This window comes from Bombina bombina, chromosome 11 (genome assembly GCF_027579735.1).
Source record: "Bombina bombina isolate aBomBom1 chromosome 11, aBomBom1.pri, whole genome shotgun sequence".
NCBI lineage: Eukaryota > Metazoa > Chordata > Amphibia > Anura > Bombinatoridae > Bombina > Bombina bombina.
Window position 1 is genome coordinate 28,701,323 of NC_069509.1, and position 14,774 is coordinate 28,716,096.

Here is a 14,774-nt window from a genome sequence, read left to right on the forward strand (position 1 = left end):
ATTCAACCCGATCGAGTACGATCGGGTTGATTGACACCCCCTGCTGGTGGCCGATTGGCCGCGAGTCTGCAGGGGGCGGCGTTGCACCAGCAGCTCTTGTGAGCTGCTGGTGCAATGTTAAATGCGGAGAGCGTATTGCTTACCGCATTCAGCGAGGTCTTGCGGACCTGATCCACACTGTCGGATCAGGTCCGCAAGACATTTCTTAAATAGGCCTCTATGAGTGGAAATATGAATTTTGATCTCCTTTCCTTTGATGCCAATAAGGGAGAAAGTGCTCGTCTCTTTAACAAATGGCTGACGAGTCTTAAAGAAATTCCTGCTTTGCTTACTTACTCTCTAGAGCCCTTACATACACTTATGAAGTCTGAAAGGCCACAGAAAGAGAACCTCAGGAAGGCTATAACTGAGTATATCATAGAGAATGCTCTGCAGAAGGACTCTCAGCCCAGTGCAGGTGCGGAGTGTTCTTGTGTTTGCCATGTAAGTCACCAAAGAGGACAGAACTGCTGTCCAACCAAAAGAGGATTGGCAAAGCTGATGTTGACCATCAAACATGGCAATGACATTTGGGGTGATTATATGAGTAAGACTGATGCTTATGTCAAAGTACGTTTTGGTGATAACTAGTGATGTCGCAAACCTAAAATTTTCCGTTCGCGAACGGCGAACGCGAACTTCCTCAAAAGTTTGCGAACCGGGCGAACCGCCATAGACTTCAATAGGCAGGCGAATTTTAAAACCCACAGGGACTCTTTCTGGCCACAATAGTGATGGAAAAGTTGTTTCAAGGGGACTAACACCTGGACTGTGGCATGCCGGAGGGGGATCCATGGCAAAACTCCCACGGAAAATTACATAGTTTATGCAGAGTCTGGTTTTAATCCATAAAGGGCATAAATCACCTAACATTCCTAAATTGTTTGGAATAACGTGCTTTAAAACATCAGTTATGATATTGTATCGATCAGGTAGTGTAAGGGTTACGCCCGCTTCACAGTGACAGACCAAACTCCCCGTTTAACGCACCGCAAACAACCGCAAACAGTCCATTTGCTTTTTTTGCAATTTATGGGGCAATAAATACAAGTAGCATTTTGCTATTTCCAAACCACTTTTTTTCAAAATTAGCTCTAGTTACATTGGAACCCTGATATCTCTCAGGAATCCCTGAATAGCCATTGACATGTATATATTTATTTTTAGAAGACATCCCAAAGTATTGATCTAGGCCCATTTTGGTATATTTCATGCCACCATTTCACCGCGAAATGCGATCAAATAAAAAAAAATGTTTACTTTTTCACAAATTTTTTCACAAACTTTAGGTTTCTCATAGAAATTATTTACAAACAACTTGTGCAATAATGGCATAAATGGTTGTAAATGCTTCTCTGGGATCCCCTTTGTTCAGAAATAGCAGACTTATATGGCTTTGGTGTTGCTTTTTGGTAATTAGAAGGCTGCTAAATGCCACTGCGCATCACACATTTATTATGCCCAGCAGTGAAGGGGTTAATTAGGGAGGATGTAGGGAGCGTCTAGGGTTAATTTTAGCTTTAGTGTAGTGTAGTAGAAAACCCCAAGTATTGATCTAGGCCCATCTTGGTATATTTCATGCTACCATTTCACTGCAAAATGCGATCAAATAAAAAAAAACGTAAAATATTTCACAATTTTTGGTTTCTCACTGAAATTATTTACAAACAACTTTTGCAAGTATGGCATAAATGATTGTAAATGCTTCTCTGGGATCCCCTTTGTTTAGAAATAGCAGACATATATGGCTTCGGCGTTGCTTTTTGGTAATTAGAAGGCCGCTAAATGCCGCTGCGCACCACACATGTATTATGCCCAGCAGTGCAGGGGTTAATTAGGTAGCTTGTAGGGAGCTTGCAGGGTTAATTTTAGCTTTAGCATAGAGATCAGCCTCCCACCTGACACATCACACCCCAGGATCCCTCCCAAACAGCTCTCTTCCCTCCCCCATCCCACAATTGTCCCCGCCATCTTAAGTACTGGCAGAAAGTCTGCCAGTACTAAAATAAAAGGTATATTTAAAAAAAAAAAAAATTTGTATAGCATATTTACATATGCTGCTGTGTAGGATTCCCCCTTAGCCCCCAACCTCCCTGATCCCCCCCAAACAGCTCTCTAATCCTCCCCCTCTACCTTACTGGGAGCCATCTTGGGTACTGGCAGCTGTCTGCCAGGCCCAGTACCCAGTTTAGAAAAAAATGCCTTTCACAGTCAAAAAAGGTTTTTTTTTTTTAAATGTACACTTACACTACTATTAAACCAGATATGAGTGGTGGCACTGGGCAAGTGGGCACAGTATACGCTGTGAGCCTGACACACACGCTGGCAGGCAGGCAACTGCAATTAGATTAAACAGGAAAAAAAAAACAAAAAAAACAGACTGATGTTCTAGCCCTAAAAAGGGCTTTTTGGGGTGCTGTCCTTACAGCAGAGATCAAATGAGTCCTTCAGGACTGTAGTGGACACTGAATACACTAGCCTAGCTATCGATTTCCCTATTAAATCAGCAGCAGCTACACTGTCCCTCCTCTCACTAAGAAAGCACACTCAGAATGAATCTAAAATGGATGCTGTCCAGGAGGTGGGAGGGTCTGGGAGGGAGTGTCTGCTGCTGATTGGCTGGAATGTGTCTTCTGACTGTGAGATACAGGGTCAAAGTTTACTCAATGATGATGAATAGGGGGCGGGCCGAACATCTCATATGTTCGCCCGCCGCTGTGAATGTGAACATGCTATGTTCGCCGGGAACTATTCGCCGGCGAACTATTCGCAACATCACTAGTGATAACATGATAAGGACATCAACCATATGGAACAACAATAACCCTTTCTGGAACTTTTCGGTTGACATGGGAATTGTAGATCTGGCTTCAATACATGAGCTGATGGTTGAGGTTTGGGATGAGGACAAGATAAATAGTGATGACCTGCTTGGTACATGCAAGAAACCCCTGGTTATTGGGAGGCCTCTGGTATCTGTTACCTCAATCATGGGAGTGTGACCTACGCTCAGAATGTGATCTGCATTCCTTATCTTTCTGGGCCCAAATGTCAGAACTATTCCCCTTCCAAAGAAAAATAAATAATTTCACTTTCATTTGCCCAGCTACTTCATGTCTGCTTTTGTTTAGCTCGGCTTAATAAAAAATGTTCAATATGCAGTAAAAGTGGTCAAAACTGAACTATTTTCCTTTTTGTAATAAAGTATTGAAATGCTGCATCCAAACTATTCTGTATAATATCTATCTATCTATCTTTCTATCTATCATCTATCTTTCATCTATCAGTCTATCTATCTGTCTGTCTTTCTTTCTATCTATCTATCTATCTATCTATCTATCTATCTATCTATCTATCTATCTATATATATATAAAATCTATCTATCTATCAGTCTATCTATCTATCTATCTATCTATCTATCATTTATCAGTCTATCTATCTATTTATCTATCTATTTATCTGTCTGTCTATCTATCTATATATCTATCTACATATCATCTATCTATCTATCTATCTATCTATCTGTCTGTCTATCTATCTATCTATCTATCTATCTGTCTATCGTCTATCTATCTAATCTATCATCTATCTATCTATTATCTATCTATCTATAATCTATTATGTGATAAAAGGAGAAGTTAAGATGTAATTGTTTTGTACTTAAAATAAAAAAAATAAAACTTGTAGATATATTATAGTGTTTGTGAAAGACAGACAAACATACTGCAAACAGAGAGCTGTACTGTAATGCTTTAGAGACACAGTATTACTGGCTGCTGGACATTAGTGTTAGCCCTATCCCAAATCTCATAGCACATAACATCATACCCTAATTCTAACAATATCCTATCTGATAATCTTATCTCAAATGCCTAACCGCAGACCTAATACACCTCCAACGCTTAACTCTACCTTTTACCCCAGAAATCAAAACGTAATACTTACCCTAGTCCCTAACCGTAAACTTAATCCCAATGACTAAACCAACAATTAACCCCAGACCCCAAATCTTATTACTAACCCTATTGCCAAAACCCTACTCCTTACCCCTGACCTTAAAGATAATACTAACCCCAAAGCCTAACCCTACCCTTAATGCCAGACTTCAAACCCAATACTCACCCTAATTCCTAAACCTAATCTTAATTCAAATTCCCAAATGTAATACTAACCCAAGTCACGATCCATATCCTAACATTAACTCCAGTTTCTAATCCTAACCAAAACCATATCTCTGTACCCAATTCCTAACCATATCCTTACTCATAACAATAACCTTTCTTTGTAATATACCCAATCACAACTCCTAATATGTAATCCTACTCCTTACCTCAATCCCTAACCCTAATACTTTACCCAAGCTTCTAAATCTAACCGTAATCCAGGACCCTAATACTTTACCCAAATTTCTAATCTTAACTTCAATCCATAGCCCTAAAACTCCACCAAACATCTAATCCTAATCCAATCCATAATATATCTAACAGATGAAAAACACACAAAAAAGAGCAATAATTAATTATCCAATAACGATTCAACTATTAAATATGGAGATGAAATGAAGGTAAAGTTGATATTACAAAAAAAGAAAAACAAGTGTCCACACTTTTTGGCATCACAAATTAGTATTTACATCCTCGTGTCTTTGTCCTTCATTATTACATTTGTGACAATCAGTTTTCAACCTACAATTTGCATCTCTAAAATTATTTGTAGGACCTCACAGTACTGATTGGATTTTTTTTAGATAATCTCACCAGACCAGAGAACTTGGGAATTGGGAATTTAATGATAAACATGGAACTGCCTTTTTACTGATTACAGTTTCTGATCAGTGATCTAAGGGACAGACAAACAAACATTGGAAGGCTTGAAGTGGCCTTCAATCTGTAGTTTGGGCTTCCTCAATTTAACCCAATTAGATACTTTAATTTGTATAATGGAGGCTTCTTGATGTAAGCTCTGCTAGTCCTCGCCTATTCAGGCCTACATTTCCCACATAATATCTATATTGTTCCTGAATTTTACTTTCCCTAACATCTACACAATTGGTGTTTTGACCATATATATATATACTGTATATTTTTAAATGTTTGAAAAAACAGGAAAAGAAAGAAGATTCCACAAATAAGTGCAACCTCAAAGTCTAGGATACAAAGCACATATAGAAACAGGACCAGTAAATTCAATGCAAAAATAATAATATATTTAATTATGCATGATGAACAAAGAATAAACAATTAAACAATTAAATGCATTCAACTACATCCATACACACACATACATACATACTCCCATTAAAAGGGGTACCCCAATTAGCAGCAACACATTAGCATATTATTTTATCGTGGTGCACCACATAAGTCCAGAAACTGTAAAGCAGGATGGCACTGGATGTGAAAGCAAAGCACTTAATACATGCAAACAGATGCGTGAGCCAGATGTAATAAAGCAGGGATTCAAAGCAAAGATATAAATGTTTTGCAAAGTTCCTTCATGCAGGTTGGTTAGTGCATTAAATTCATAATTCACAATCACATCCACCTATCTCAAATATCCTGTGCAAGCAGTAGCGTTAATAACATGCAGATAGAGCAAAGTTCCATAAGGCTCTTTTTAGTGTAGCAACATTAGTAAAGCACATTTCTGCCAGAAGCACTGCTATGCAGTAAACAGGTTAAAAAGTATATATGTCTCTATGGTGCATATTTCCTCTTTTAAAGGACGAAAGCCACAGCAAATAGAAAGTCACTTGCAGTCCGCAAATAAATGCTTAGTAAGCACATCAAGAGTAATCACAGACAGGTAATCACATACCAGCCGCATTGAGCGGCATGCTTGGTTTCTGAAACAGCGTGATCCTCATCCGTCTGAGTGTGTACAGCAACAGTGGCAGTGGCTAAAGCGTCCAGAGCTGAAATCCTTAATCTTTGCTTTCAGCGGGGTAGCTCTTCCTAATAGCGGGCTTAGAGTGTGAGGTAGCGACCCACCAACTCGTCCCCATGCGCGTTTCGCTCCGCCCTTGTGGTCGCTAGGAGCTTCTTCCGGGTTTGGCGTGACTACGGCTTGCGTATCTATTTATTGGGTGTTCAGACCATCTGACTATTGGATGCAGTCGGTTTTCTATACACCTGAGTAACCACCAAATTCCCCCTTCTACCAACAAGGAGATCCAGAAAACTTATTTCATTTGCATGAAAGTTGCAGGTTAGAAAAATGTTAAGATCATTTTGATTAAGCACAGAAACAAATTTCAACAAATCCTGCTCGGTTCCATCCCACAGAATAAGGATGTCATCCACATAGCGGATCCAGAGGGCCACATGTGCATCAACCCAATCAGAATGTTCACTAAATACAATATTATCCTCCCACCAACCAAGGTGGAGACAAGCATAGGTTGGTGCACATGTGGCCCCCATGGCTGTACCGCGTTTCTGTCGATAATACCTTCCATTGAAAAGAAAGATATTATTACTTAACACAAACTCCAAGAGATCAACCACAAATTGGGTATGTTTATGATAGCCCGGTCCTCTAGTTGTTAAAAATGATTTACAAGCTTTTATTCCAACTGAATGAGGGATCGAAGAGTATAGCGACTCAACGTCCAAAGAGACAAAGAGCATTTTTTCCGAAATAGTAATACCATCTAGTTTTTTAATCACGTCAGTAGAATCCTGCACAAAAGTGCGGAGTTCGCTGACAAAAGGTTTTAAAAAATAATCAATGTATCTACTGATACCTTCAGTTGGACCGCCAATCCCAGAGATTATTGGACGGCCAGGGGTTTTTTCCAAAGATTTATGTAGCTTTGGTATCCAGTAAAATACTGGAATCACTGGTTTGGCATTATACATTTACCCCTGTTCTTGGCTAGTAATTAAATTAGATCTTCTCGCATCGTTGAGAATAAATAATAATTCATTGTGAGATTTTTGGAAATCATCCGAAGTAACTGGAATATATTGCTCACAATCTTGAAGTTGGCGCATCGCCTCACTGATATAGTAATTTTGGTCGAGAATGACCACATTCCCGCCTTTATCGGCTGGTTTTACTACCAATTCATTATGAGCAATCAATTCCTCCAAGGCTTTTCTCTCACCTTTTGATAAATTATCATTCAGTATACCAGTAAATTGAATTTGAGTGAACTGTTCAGACACACTCTGCACAAATACTGCAATATTCGGAATAGATGAAAAAGATGGCATATAAGTTGATCTTTTTTTCATATCAGTATGAGGACATATCATCGTTGGTTCTCTAGATTGTTCAAATGCTAAAGTTTCAAGATTATGTATAGCCTCCCTATCTTCAGCACTCCTAAGATTAATAGTTGTACGTGGTGCCATAATCTTTTTTAGAGCTAGCTTTCGTGCGAATAAATGTAAATCTTTGGTAATCTCAAAAAGATCAAGTCTATTTGAGGGACAGAAACTAAGACCCTTTTCTAACAGACTGATATGTTGTTGATTGAGAGGAAAAGAGGACAAATTGACAATATTGGATTTTTGTTCAAAAGGAGGTTCCCCCAAAAGGGCTGTGGGGTCAGGTGCTAGTTGAATCTCAACCTGTTTCTTGTGATCATGTAGTGACCCCTGTTCCTTCTCCCTCCTCCATCCCTCCTTTCTAATGGAGGCCTTCGCGTGTCTCCACCTCCCCCCTCTCCTGTTCCTACCCCTAAAGGGCGTGACTCCTGACTAATTTCTTGATTTGTGTTATCTGGATCAGAGTCCATGTCAGACCCATCAGTACCAGAATCATAATGATTCCTGCTGTTAAATCTGTTATGATAAATATAAATCTTGTTTCTCGTATAATCATCCTGATCTCTAATCAATTTACGTCTCTTTCTTAATTTAATTTCACTCTGCAATTTTTCAATTAGTTTCTGGGTCTCCTTGTTTAACTTCTCAAAAGAAGAATCACTTTCATAATACTTTAATTTCTCATAAATGGTATCCACCTCAGTTTTACAATTCTCTAATTTCTTCTCATCCTCTGCAATCATTAGGGTAATTAAATCAAGTGAGCATTTTGTCAATATTTCGTTCCATTTCTCAATGAATTCATTATTGGCATCTATCCCTCTTAGGTTAATACCAGGATCTAACCTAATCCTTAACCCCATAGGAATGATTTGCATTTTTAGGTAGTTAGATAAACTCTGATACTCCCATTTAACCTTAACTTGTTTTGTCAATTTTTTCTTGTAGCATTTAAATGCAGAAACAACATCATTAATTAACTCTTCCTCTCCCTCGATCTGTACACTCTCCTTTATTGAAAACGCCTCTGATATATCTGTGTTCCAACGTTCATCAGTTAATTTGAACGCCATGATTTTAAATAGGGGACTGGCCACCCAAGAATTCCACTGATAGATTTAAATAAACTGGTACCAGAAAAATCAATAACAATAATACAATAAAACTAATACTTATAATACATTTTAAGCTTTGTTAGTAGGGAGCTGTTTACTTGAGACTCAGTGGTTAGAAAAACTCTTAATAAGAGCTAATGTGTTAATAAACTACACAAAATTTTTTTTTAGTAAAGCTCTCCTAAGTAAATATTTTTAAATGATTCCAAGCAATATCCTCAACACTCTCATATCACTGCTGTGTAGAGCTGTATGTTTGTATGACGCACATTTCACAGTTAGTCAAATTATACTGAGAATTAGTTTTCTGTCAGCTGTAGGAACATATAAAGGTGTGATTCCTCTGAGTTCATTTAATGGGTAGCCAATTCCTGGCCACACCCTGCCTTGTTGTATATATATATCAGTACAATAAGGGTTTCCTGTAAACAAACTGCTAGAGTGTCAGCTGATGATGTCTCATGAAATAAAAGGTAAGTTATTGCATTTATTAAATTCAGGGCTCTACCAATACTTTGGAGAACTGTATGAATAAGGAAAGGGAGACATAGTTATAGGCATCTTCTGATTTTTTTCTGGTGGAGGGCAAATAAAATTCCCAAACCATAATAACATCAGTGGCAACATGTACAATATAGACAGTGTCTTGTTGTAACAAGCTGCACATCATTTTAAAAATGGTGGCTCATTTGTATTAATAATGTGACTCAAGAGGGTGGTCATATTCACATATAAAAATTCCAAGGGGGCTGTTTGTTCCAACTGACTTCCTGTCCAGATGCCCCTGGAGATAGAAAGAGAGAGAGAGACAGAGGTAAAGATAGAGAGAAGGTGAAGAGAGGGGGACAGGGAGAGACTATACAAGAGGAGAAAGAATAGAGAAAGAGACAGAGTTCTAGAATTAGGGTCCGATTCTATAAAGATCTCAAGGGTGGTGAGATTCTTTAAGAAGGCTCGTCAGTAATTCTATTTCCCTGGTGTAATTATATAACGCCACCTGTCTTGCTAAGGGGTGCTTACTGAATATTTGTATGGGAAGGAGATGTGGACATTACAAAAGTGCACAATAAAAATTGTAATCCAAAATATCCTACAAAAAATGAATAATTGAAAAATTCACAAAAAAATTGCAGGAAAAAAATTCTACTGTTAAAGTTAAAGTGGATAAAAAATCATAACAAAATTGTTCACCAAAAAAAGTATTTTATCAGAAACGTAAAATTTGTATGTTAATTACACAGGAATAAATCATATTATGGGGCCAATTTATCAACGTGTGAGCGGACATGATACGATATAGTGTACCATGTCCGCCGCACATCGATAAATACCGACAGCATACGCTCTCGGCATTTATCATTGCACCTATTGTTCTTGTGAACTGCTGGTACAATGCCGCCCCCTGCAGATGGCTGCTAGCAGGAGGTGTCAATCAACCCAATCGTATAGGATCGGGTTGTTTTCTTTCGGCAGCCTCAGAGCAGGCGGACAAGTTAGGGAGCGGTGATCTTTAGACCGCTGCTTCATAACTTCTGTTTCTGGCGACCCTGAAGGCTCACACGGAAACAGAGGCATTAAGCTCCATACGCTTGATACATTGGCCCCTAAGTATGCACAGAATAAATCGTAATTTAAGTACACTGGATGTGCAAAAAACATAGTAGTACGTACTTATACGTACAAAGCGTAATTTTGTTTTTCATAAAATGGTTTGGACATGGGCGTATATGAAATTTCCTCTCAAATCCCAGCAGAATTCTGCTAACTTTTTTACCATACAGATCTCACTGTTTTTTCTCACAACTTAAAAGATGAGAAAAAAAAGAGTAATTTGATTTATATTAGGTGTAATATTAAAGTTTAAACATACGCTAGGTTTTCACTGTGTGCTTCGTACTCCATTGAGAACTTTTACCTAGCAGAGAGCTCTCAATACTTCTATGGTAGTGATGTCGCGAACAGTTCGACGGAGAACAGTTCCCGGCGAACATAGCTTGTTCGCGTTCGCCGCGGCGGGCGAACATATGCGATGTTCGATCCGCCCCCTATACGTCATCATTGCCTAAACTTTGACCCTGTATCTCACAGTCAGCAGGCACATTCCAGCCAATCAGCAGCAGACCCTCCCTCCCAGACCCTTACACCTCATGGACAGCAGCCATTTTAGATTCATTCAGAAGCTGCATTGCTAGTAAGAGGAGGGACAGTGTAACTGCTGCTAATTTAATAGGGAAATCGATAGCTAGGCTAGTGTATTCAGTGTCCACTACAGTCCTGAAGCACTCATCTGATCTCTGCTGTAAGGACAACACCCCAAAAAGCCCTTTTTAGGGCTAGAACATCAGTCTTTTTTTTTTTTTTCTTTGTAATCTAATTGCATTTGCCTGCCTGTCAGCGTGTGTCAGGCTCACAGCATATACTGTGCCCACTTGCTCAGTGCCACCACTCATATCTGGTGTAACATTAGTGTAAATTTAAAAAAAAAAAACTTTTACATCAGTCTGCTAGTGTAATCTAATTGCAGTTGCCAGTCCAGCCTGCCACTGCCAGCCTGTGTGTCAGGCTCACAGCATATACTGTGCCTACTTGCTCATTGCCACCACCACTCATATCTGGTGTAACATTAGTGTAAATTTAAAAAAAAAAAACTTTTACATCAGTCTGCTAGTGTAATCTAATTGCAGTTGCCAGGCCAGCCTGCCACTGCCAGCCTGTGTGTCAGGCTCACAGCATATACTGTGCCTACTTGCTCAGTGCCACCACTCATATCTGGTGTAACATTAGTGTAAATTAAAAAAAACAAAAAACTTTTACATCAGTCTGCTAGTGTAATCTAATTGCAGTTGCCAGGCCAGCCTGCCACTGCCAGCCTGTGTGTCAGGCTCACAGCATATACTGTGCCTACTTGCTCAGTGCCACCACTCATATCTGGTGTAACATTAGTGTAAATTTAAAAAAAAAAAACTTTTACATCAGTCTGCTAGTGTAATCTAATTGCAGTTGCCAGGCCAGCCTGCCACTGGCAGCCTGTGTGTCAGGCTCACAGCATATACTGTGCCTACTTGCTCAGTGCCACCACCACTCATATCTGGTGTAACATTAGTGTAAATTTAAAAAAAAAACTTTCACATCAGTCTGCTAGTGTAATCTAATTGCAGTTGCCAGGCCAGCCTGCCACTGTCAGCCTGTGTGTCAGGCTCACAGCATATACTGTGCCTACTTGCTCAGTGCCACCACCACTCATATCTGGTGTAACAGTAGTGTAAATTAAAAAAAAAAAAAACTTTTACATCAGTCTGTTAGTGTAATCTAATTGCAGTTGCCAGGCCAGCCTGCCACTGCCAGCCTGTGTGTCAGGCTCACAGCATATACTGTGCCTACTTGCTCAGTGCCACCACCACTCATATCTGGTGTAACATTAGTGTAAAATTTTTTTAAAAAAACTTTTACATCAGTCTGCTAGTGTAATCTAATTGCAGTTGCCAGGCCAGCCTGCCACTACCAGCCTGTGTGTCAGGCTCACAGCATATACTGTGCCTACTTGCTCAGTGCCACCACCACTCATATCTGGTGTAACATTAGTGTAAATTTTTAAAAAAACTTTTACATCAGTCTGCTAGTGTAATCTAATTGCAGTTGCGAGGCCAGCCTGCCACTGCCAGCCTGTGTGTCAGCCTCACAGCATATACTGTGCCTACTTGCTCAGTGCCACCACTCATATCTGGTGTAACAGTAGTGTAAATTTAAAAAAAAAAAACTTTTACATCAGTCTGCTAGAGTAATCTAATTACAGTTTACAGTTCAGCCTGCCACTGCCAACCTGTGTGTGAGGCTCACAGCATATACTGTGCCTACTTGCTCAGTGCCACTACCACTCATATCTGGTGTAACATTAGTGTAAATTTTAAAAAAAAAAACCTTTTACATCAGTCTGCTAAAGTAATCTAATTGCAGTTGCCAGGCCAGCCTGCCACTGCCAGCCTGTGTGTCAGGCTCACAGCATATACTGTGCCTACTTGCTGAGTGCCACCACCACTCATATCTGGTATAACATTAGTGTACATTTAAAAAAAAAAACTTTTACATCAGTCTGCTAGTGTAATCTAATTGCAGTTGCCAGGCCAGCCTGCCACTGCCAGCCTGTGTGTCAGGCTCACAGCATATACTGTGCCTACTTGCTCAGTGCCACCACCAATCATATCTGGTGTAACATTAGTGTACATTTAAAAAAAAAACCTTTTACATCAGTCTGCTAAAGTAATCTAATTGCAGTTGCCAGGCCAGCCTGCCACTGCCAGCCTGTGTGTCAGGCTCACAGCATATACTGTGCCTACTTGCTGAGTGCCACCACCACTCATATCTGGTGTAACATTAGTGTAAATTTAAAAAAAAAAAAAATTTTTTACATCAGTCTGCTAGTGTAATCTAATTGCAGTTGCCAGGCCAGCCTGCCACTGCCAGCCTGTGTGTCAGGCTCACAGCATATACTGTGCCTACTTGCTCAGTGCCACCACCACTCATATCTGGTGTAACAGTAGTGTAAATTTTTATAATTTTTTTTTTTACATCAGTCTGCTAGTGTAATCTAATTGCAGTTGCCAGGCCAGCCTGCCACTGCCAGCGTGTGTCAGGCTCACATCGTATAATGTGCCCACTTGCCCAGTGCCACCACTCATATTATCTTGTTTAATAGTAGTGTAAGTGTACATTTAAAAATAAAAAAACTATTTTGAACGTGAAACATCAGTCTGCTTTTTTGTGTCAGGCTCACAGCGTATACTGTGACCACTTGTCCAGTGCCACCACTCATATTATCTTGTTTAATAGTAGTGTAAGTGTACATTTTAAAAATAAAAAAACTATTTTGACTGTGAAACATCAGTCTGCTTTTTTGTGTCAGGCTCACAGCGTATACTGTGCCCACTTGTCCAGTGCCACCACTCATATTATCTTGTTTAATAGTAGTGTAAGTGTACATTTTAAAAATAAAAAAACTATTTTGACTGTGAAACATCAGTCTGCTTTTTTGTGTCAGGCTCACAGCGTATACTGGGCCCACTTGTCCAGTGCCACCACTCATATTATCTTGTTTAATAGTAGTGTAAGTGTACATTTAAAAATAAAAAACTATTTTGACTGTGAAACATCAGTCTGCTTTTTTGTGTCAGGCTCACAGCGTATACTGTGCCCACTTGTCCAGTGCCACCACTCATATTATCTTGTTTAATAGTAGTGTAAGTGTACATTTAAAAAAAAAAAAAAACTATTTTGACTGTGAAACATCAGTCTGCTTTTTTTGTGTCAGGCTCACAGCGTATACTGGGCCCACTTGTCCAGTGCCACCACTCATATTATCTTGTTTAATAGTAGTGTAAGTGTACATTTAAAAATAAAAAACTATTTTGACTGTGAAACATCAGTCTGCTTTTTTGTGTCAGGCTCACAGCGTATACTGTGCCCACTTGTCCAGTGCCACCACTCATATTATCTTGTTTAATAGTAGTGTAAGTGTACATTTTAAAAATAAAAAAAACTATTTTGACTCTGAAACATCAGTCTGCTTTTTTGTGTCAGGCTCACAGCGTATACTGTGCCCACTTGCCCAGTGCCACCACTCATATTATCTTGTTTAATAGTAGTGTCAGTGTACATTTGAAAATAAAAAATAAATTTTTGACTGTGAAACATCAGTCTGTTTTTTTGTCAGGCTCACAGCGTATACTGTGCCCACTCACAGTAGCTTGCACGCATAGTAGCACTAATCGAAAAAAAAAAATGACAGGCAGAGGCAGGCCAACACGCAGGGGCCGTCGTGGTCGTGGTGCTGTGATTCCCTTTGGCCATAGAATAATGCCCAGTGTTAGGCCACGTACCGTGAACACGAAAAGTTCTGAGGAAATAGTTGACTTTATAACACAGGACACCCAATCTTCTACAGCTTCCGCTCGTAACCTTGACGCACCATCCTCCTCCAGCTTAGCTTCGGGCACCTCTCAACTTACCACTCGCCCGCCTGCCGCCACCACCGACACTAGCACCACAGCCGCCTCACTTGATCTGTCAGAGGAGTTATTTACACATCAGTGTGAAGAAATGAGTGATGAGCAACCATCATTGACAGAGGATGTAGATAACTGTGATATGTCTCAGTCAGGCAGCATTACAGACATGGACGACGCACGGTGTGATGATGATGATGATGTTGTACCCGCCGTTGCTTCCGTTGTTGAGTTGTCAGATACAAGTGAAGTGGTTGATGATGACGATGCGTCCGTGGATGTCAAGTGGGCGCCCGGTAGAAGAGAAGAAGAACAGGGGGAAAGTTCAGATGGGGAGACAGAGAGG

At 39.8% G+C, this 14,774-nt stretch overlaps 2 protein-coding genes across 2 annotated transcripts in view; both read left to right on the plus strand.

The window, feature by feature from the left end:
* LOC128641615 (perforin-1-like) overlaps positions 1-3,121 on the plus strand; it is a 44,339-nt gene extending 41,218 nt beyond the window's left edge. The window contains exons 3-6 of the mRNA XM_053694153.1: positions 214-619; positions 972-987; positions 2,837-2,981; positions 3,023-3,121. Of these exons, the coding sequence (XP_053550128.1) occupies positions 214-619; positions 972-987; positions 2,837-2,981; positions 3,023-3,121 (666 nt within the window). The remainder of the gene's footprint in view (positions 1-213; positions 620-971; positions 988-2,836; positions 2,982-3,022) is intronic.
* A 5,762-nt stretch (positions 3,122-8,883) lies between these two features.
* The window catches only part of LOC128641616 (perforin-1-like), a 41,345-nt gene continuing 35,454 nt past the window's right edge, over positions 8,884-14,774 (plus strand). The window contains exon 1 of the mRNA XM_053694154.1: positions 8,884-8,902. Within this exon, the coding sequence (XP_053550129.1) occupies positions 8,884-8,902 (19 nt within the window). The remainder of the gene's footprint in view (positions 8,903-14,774) is intronic.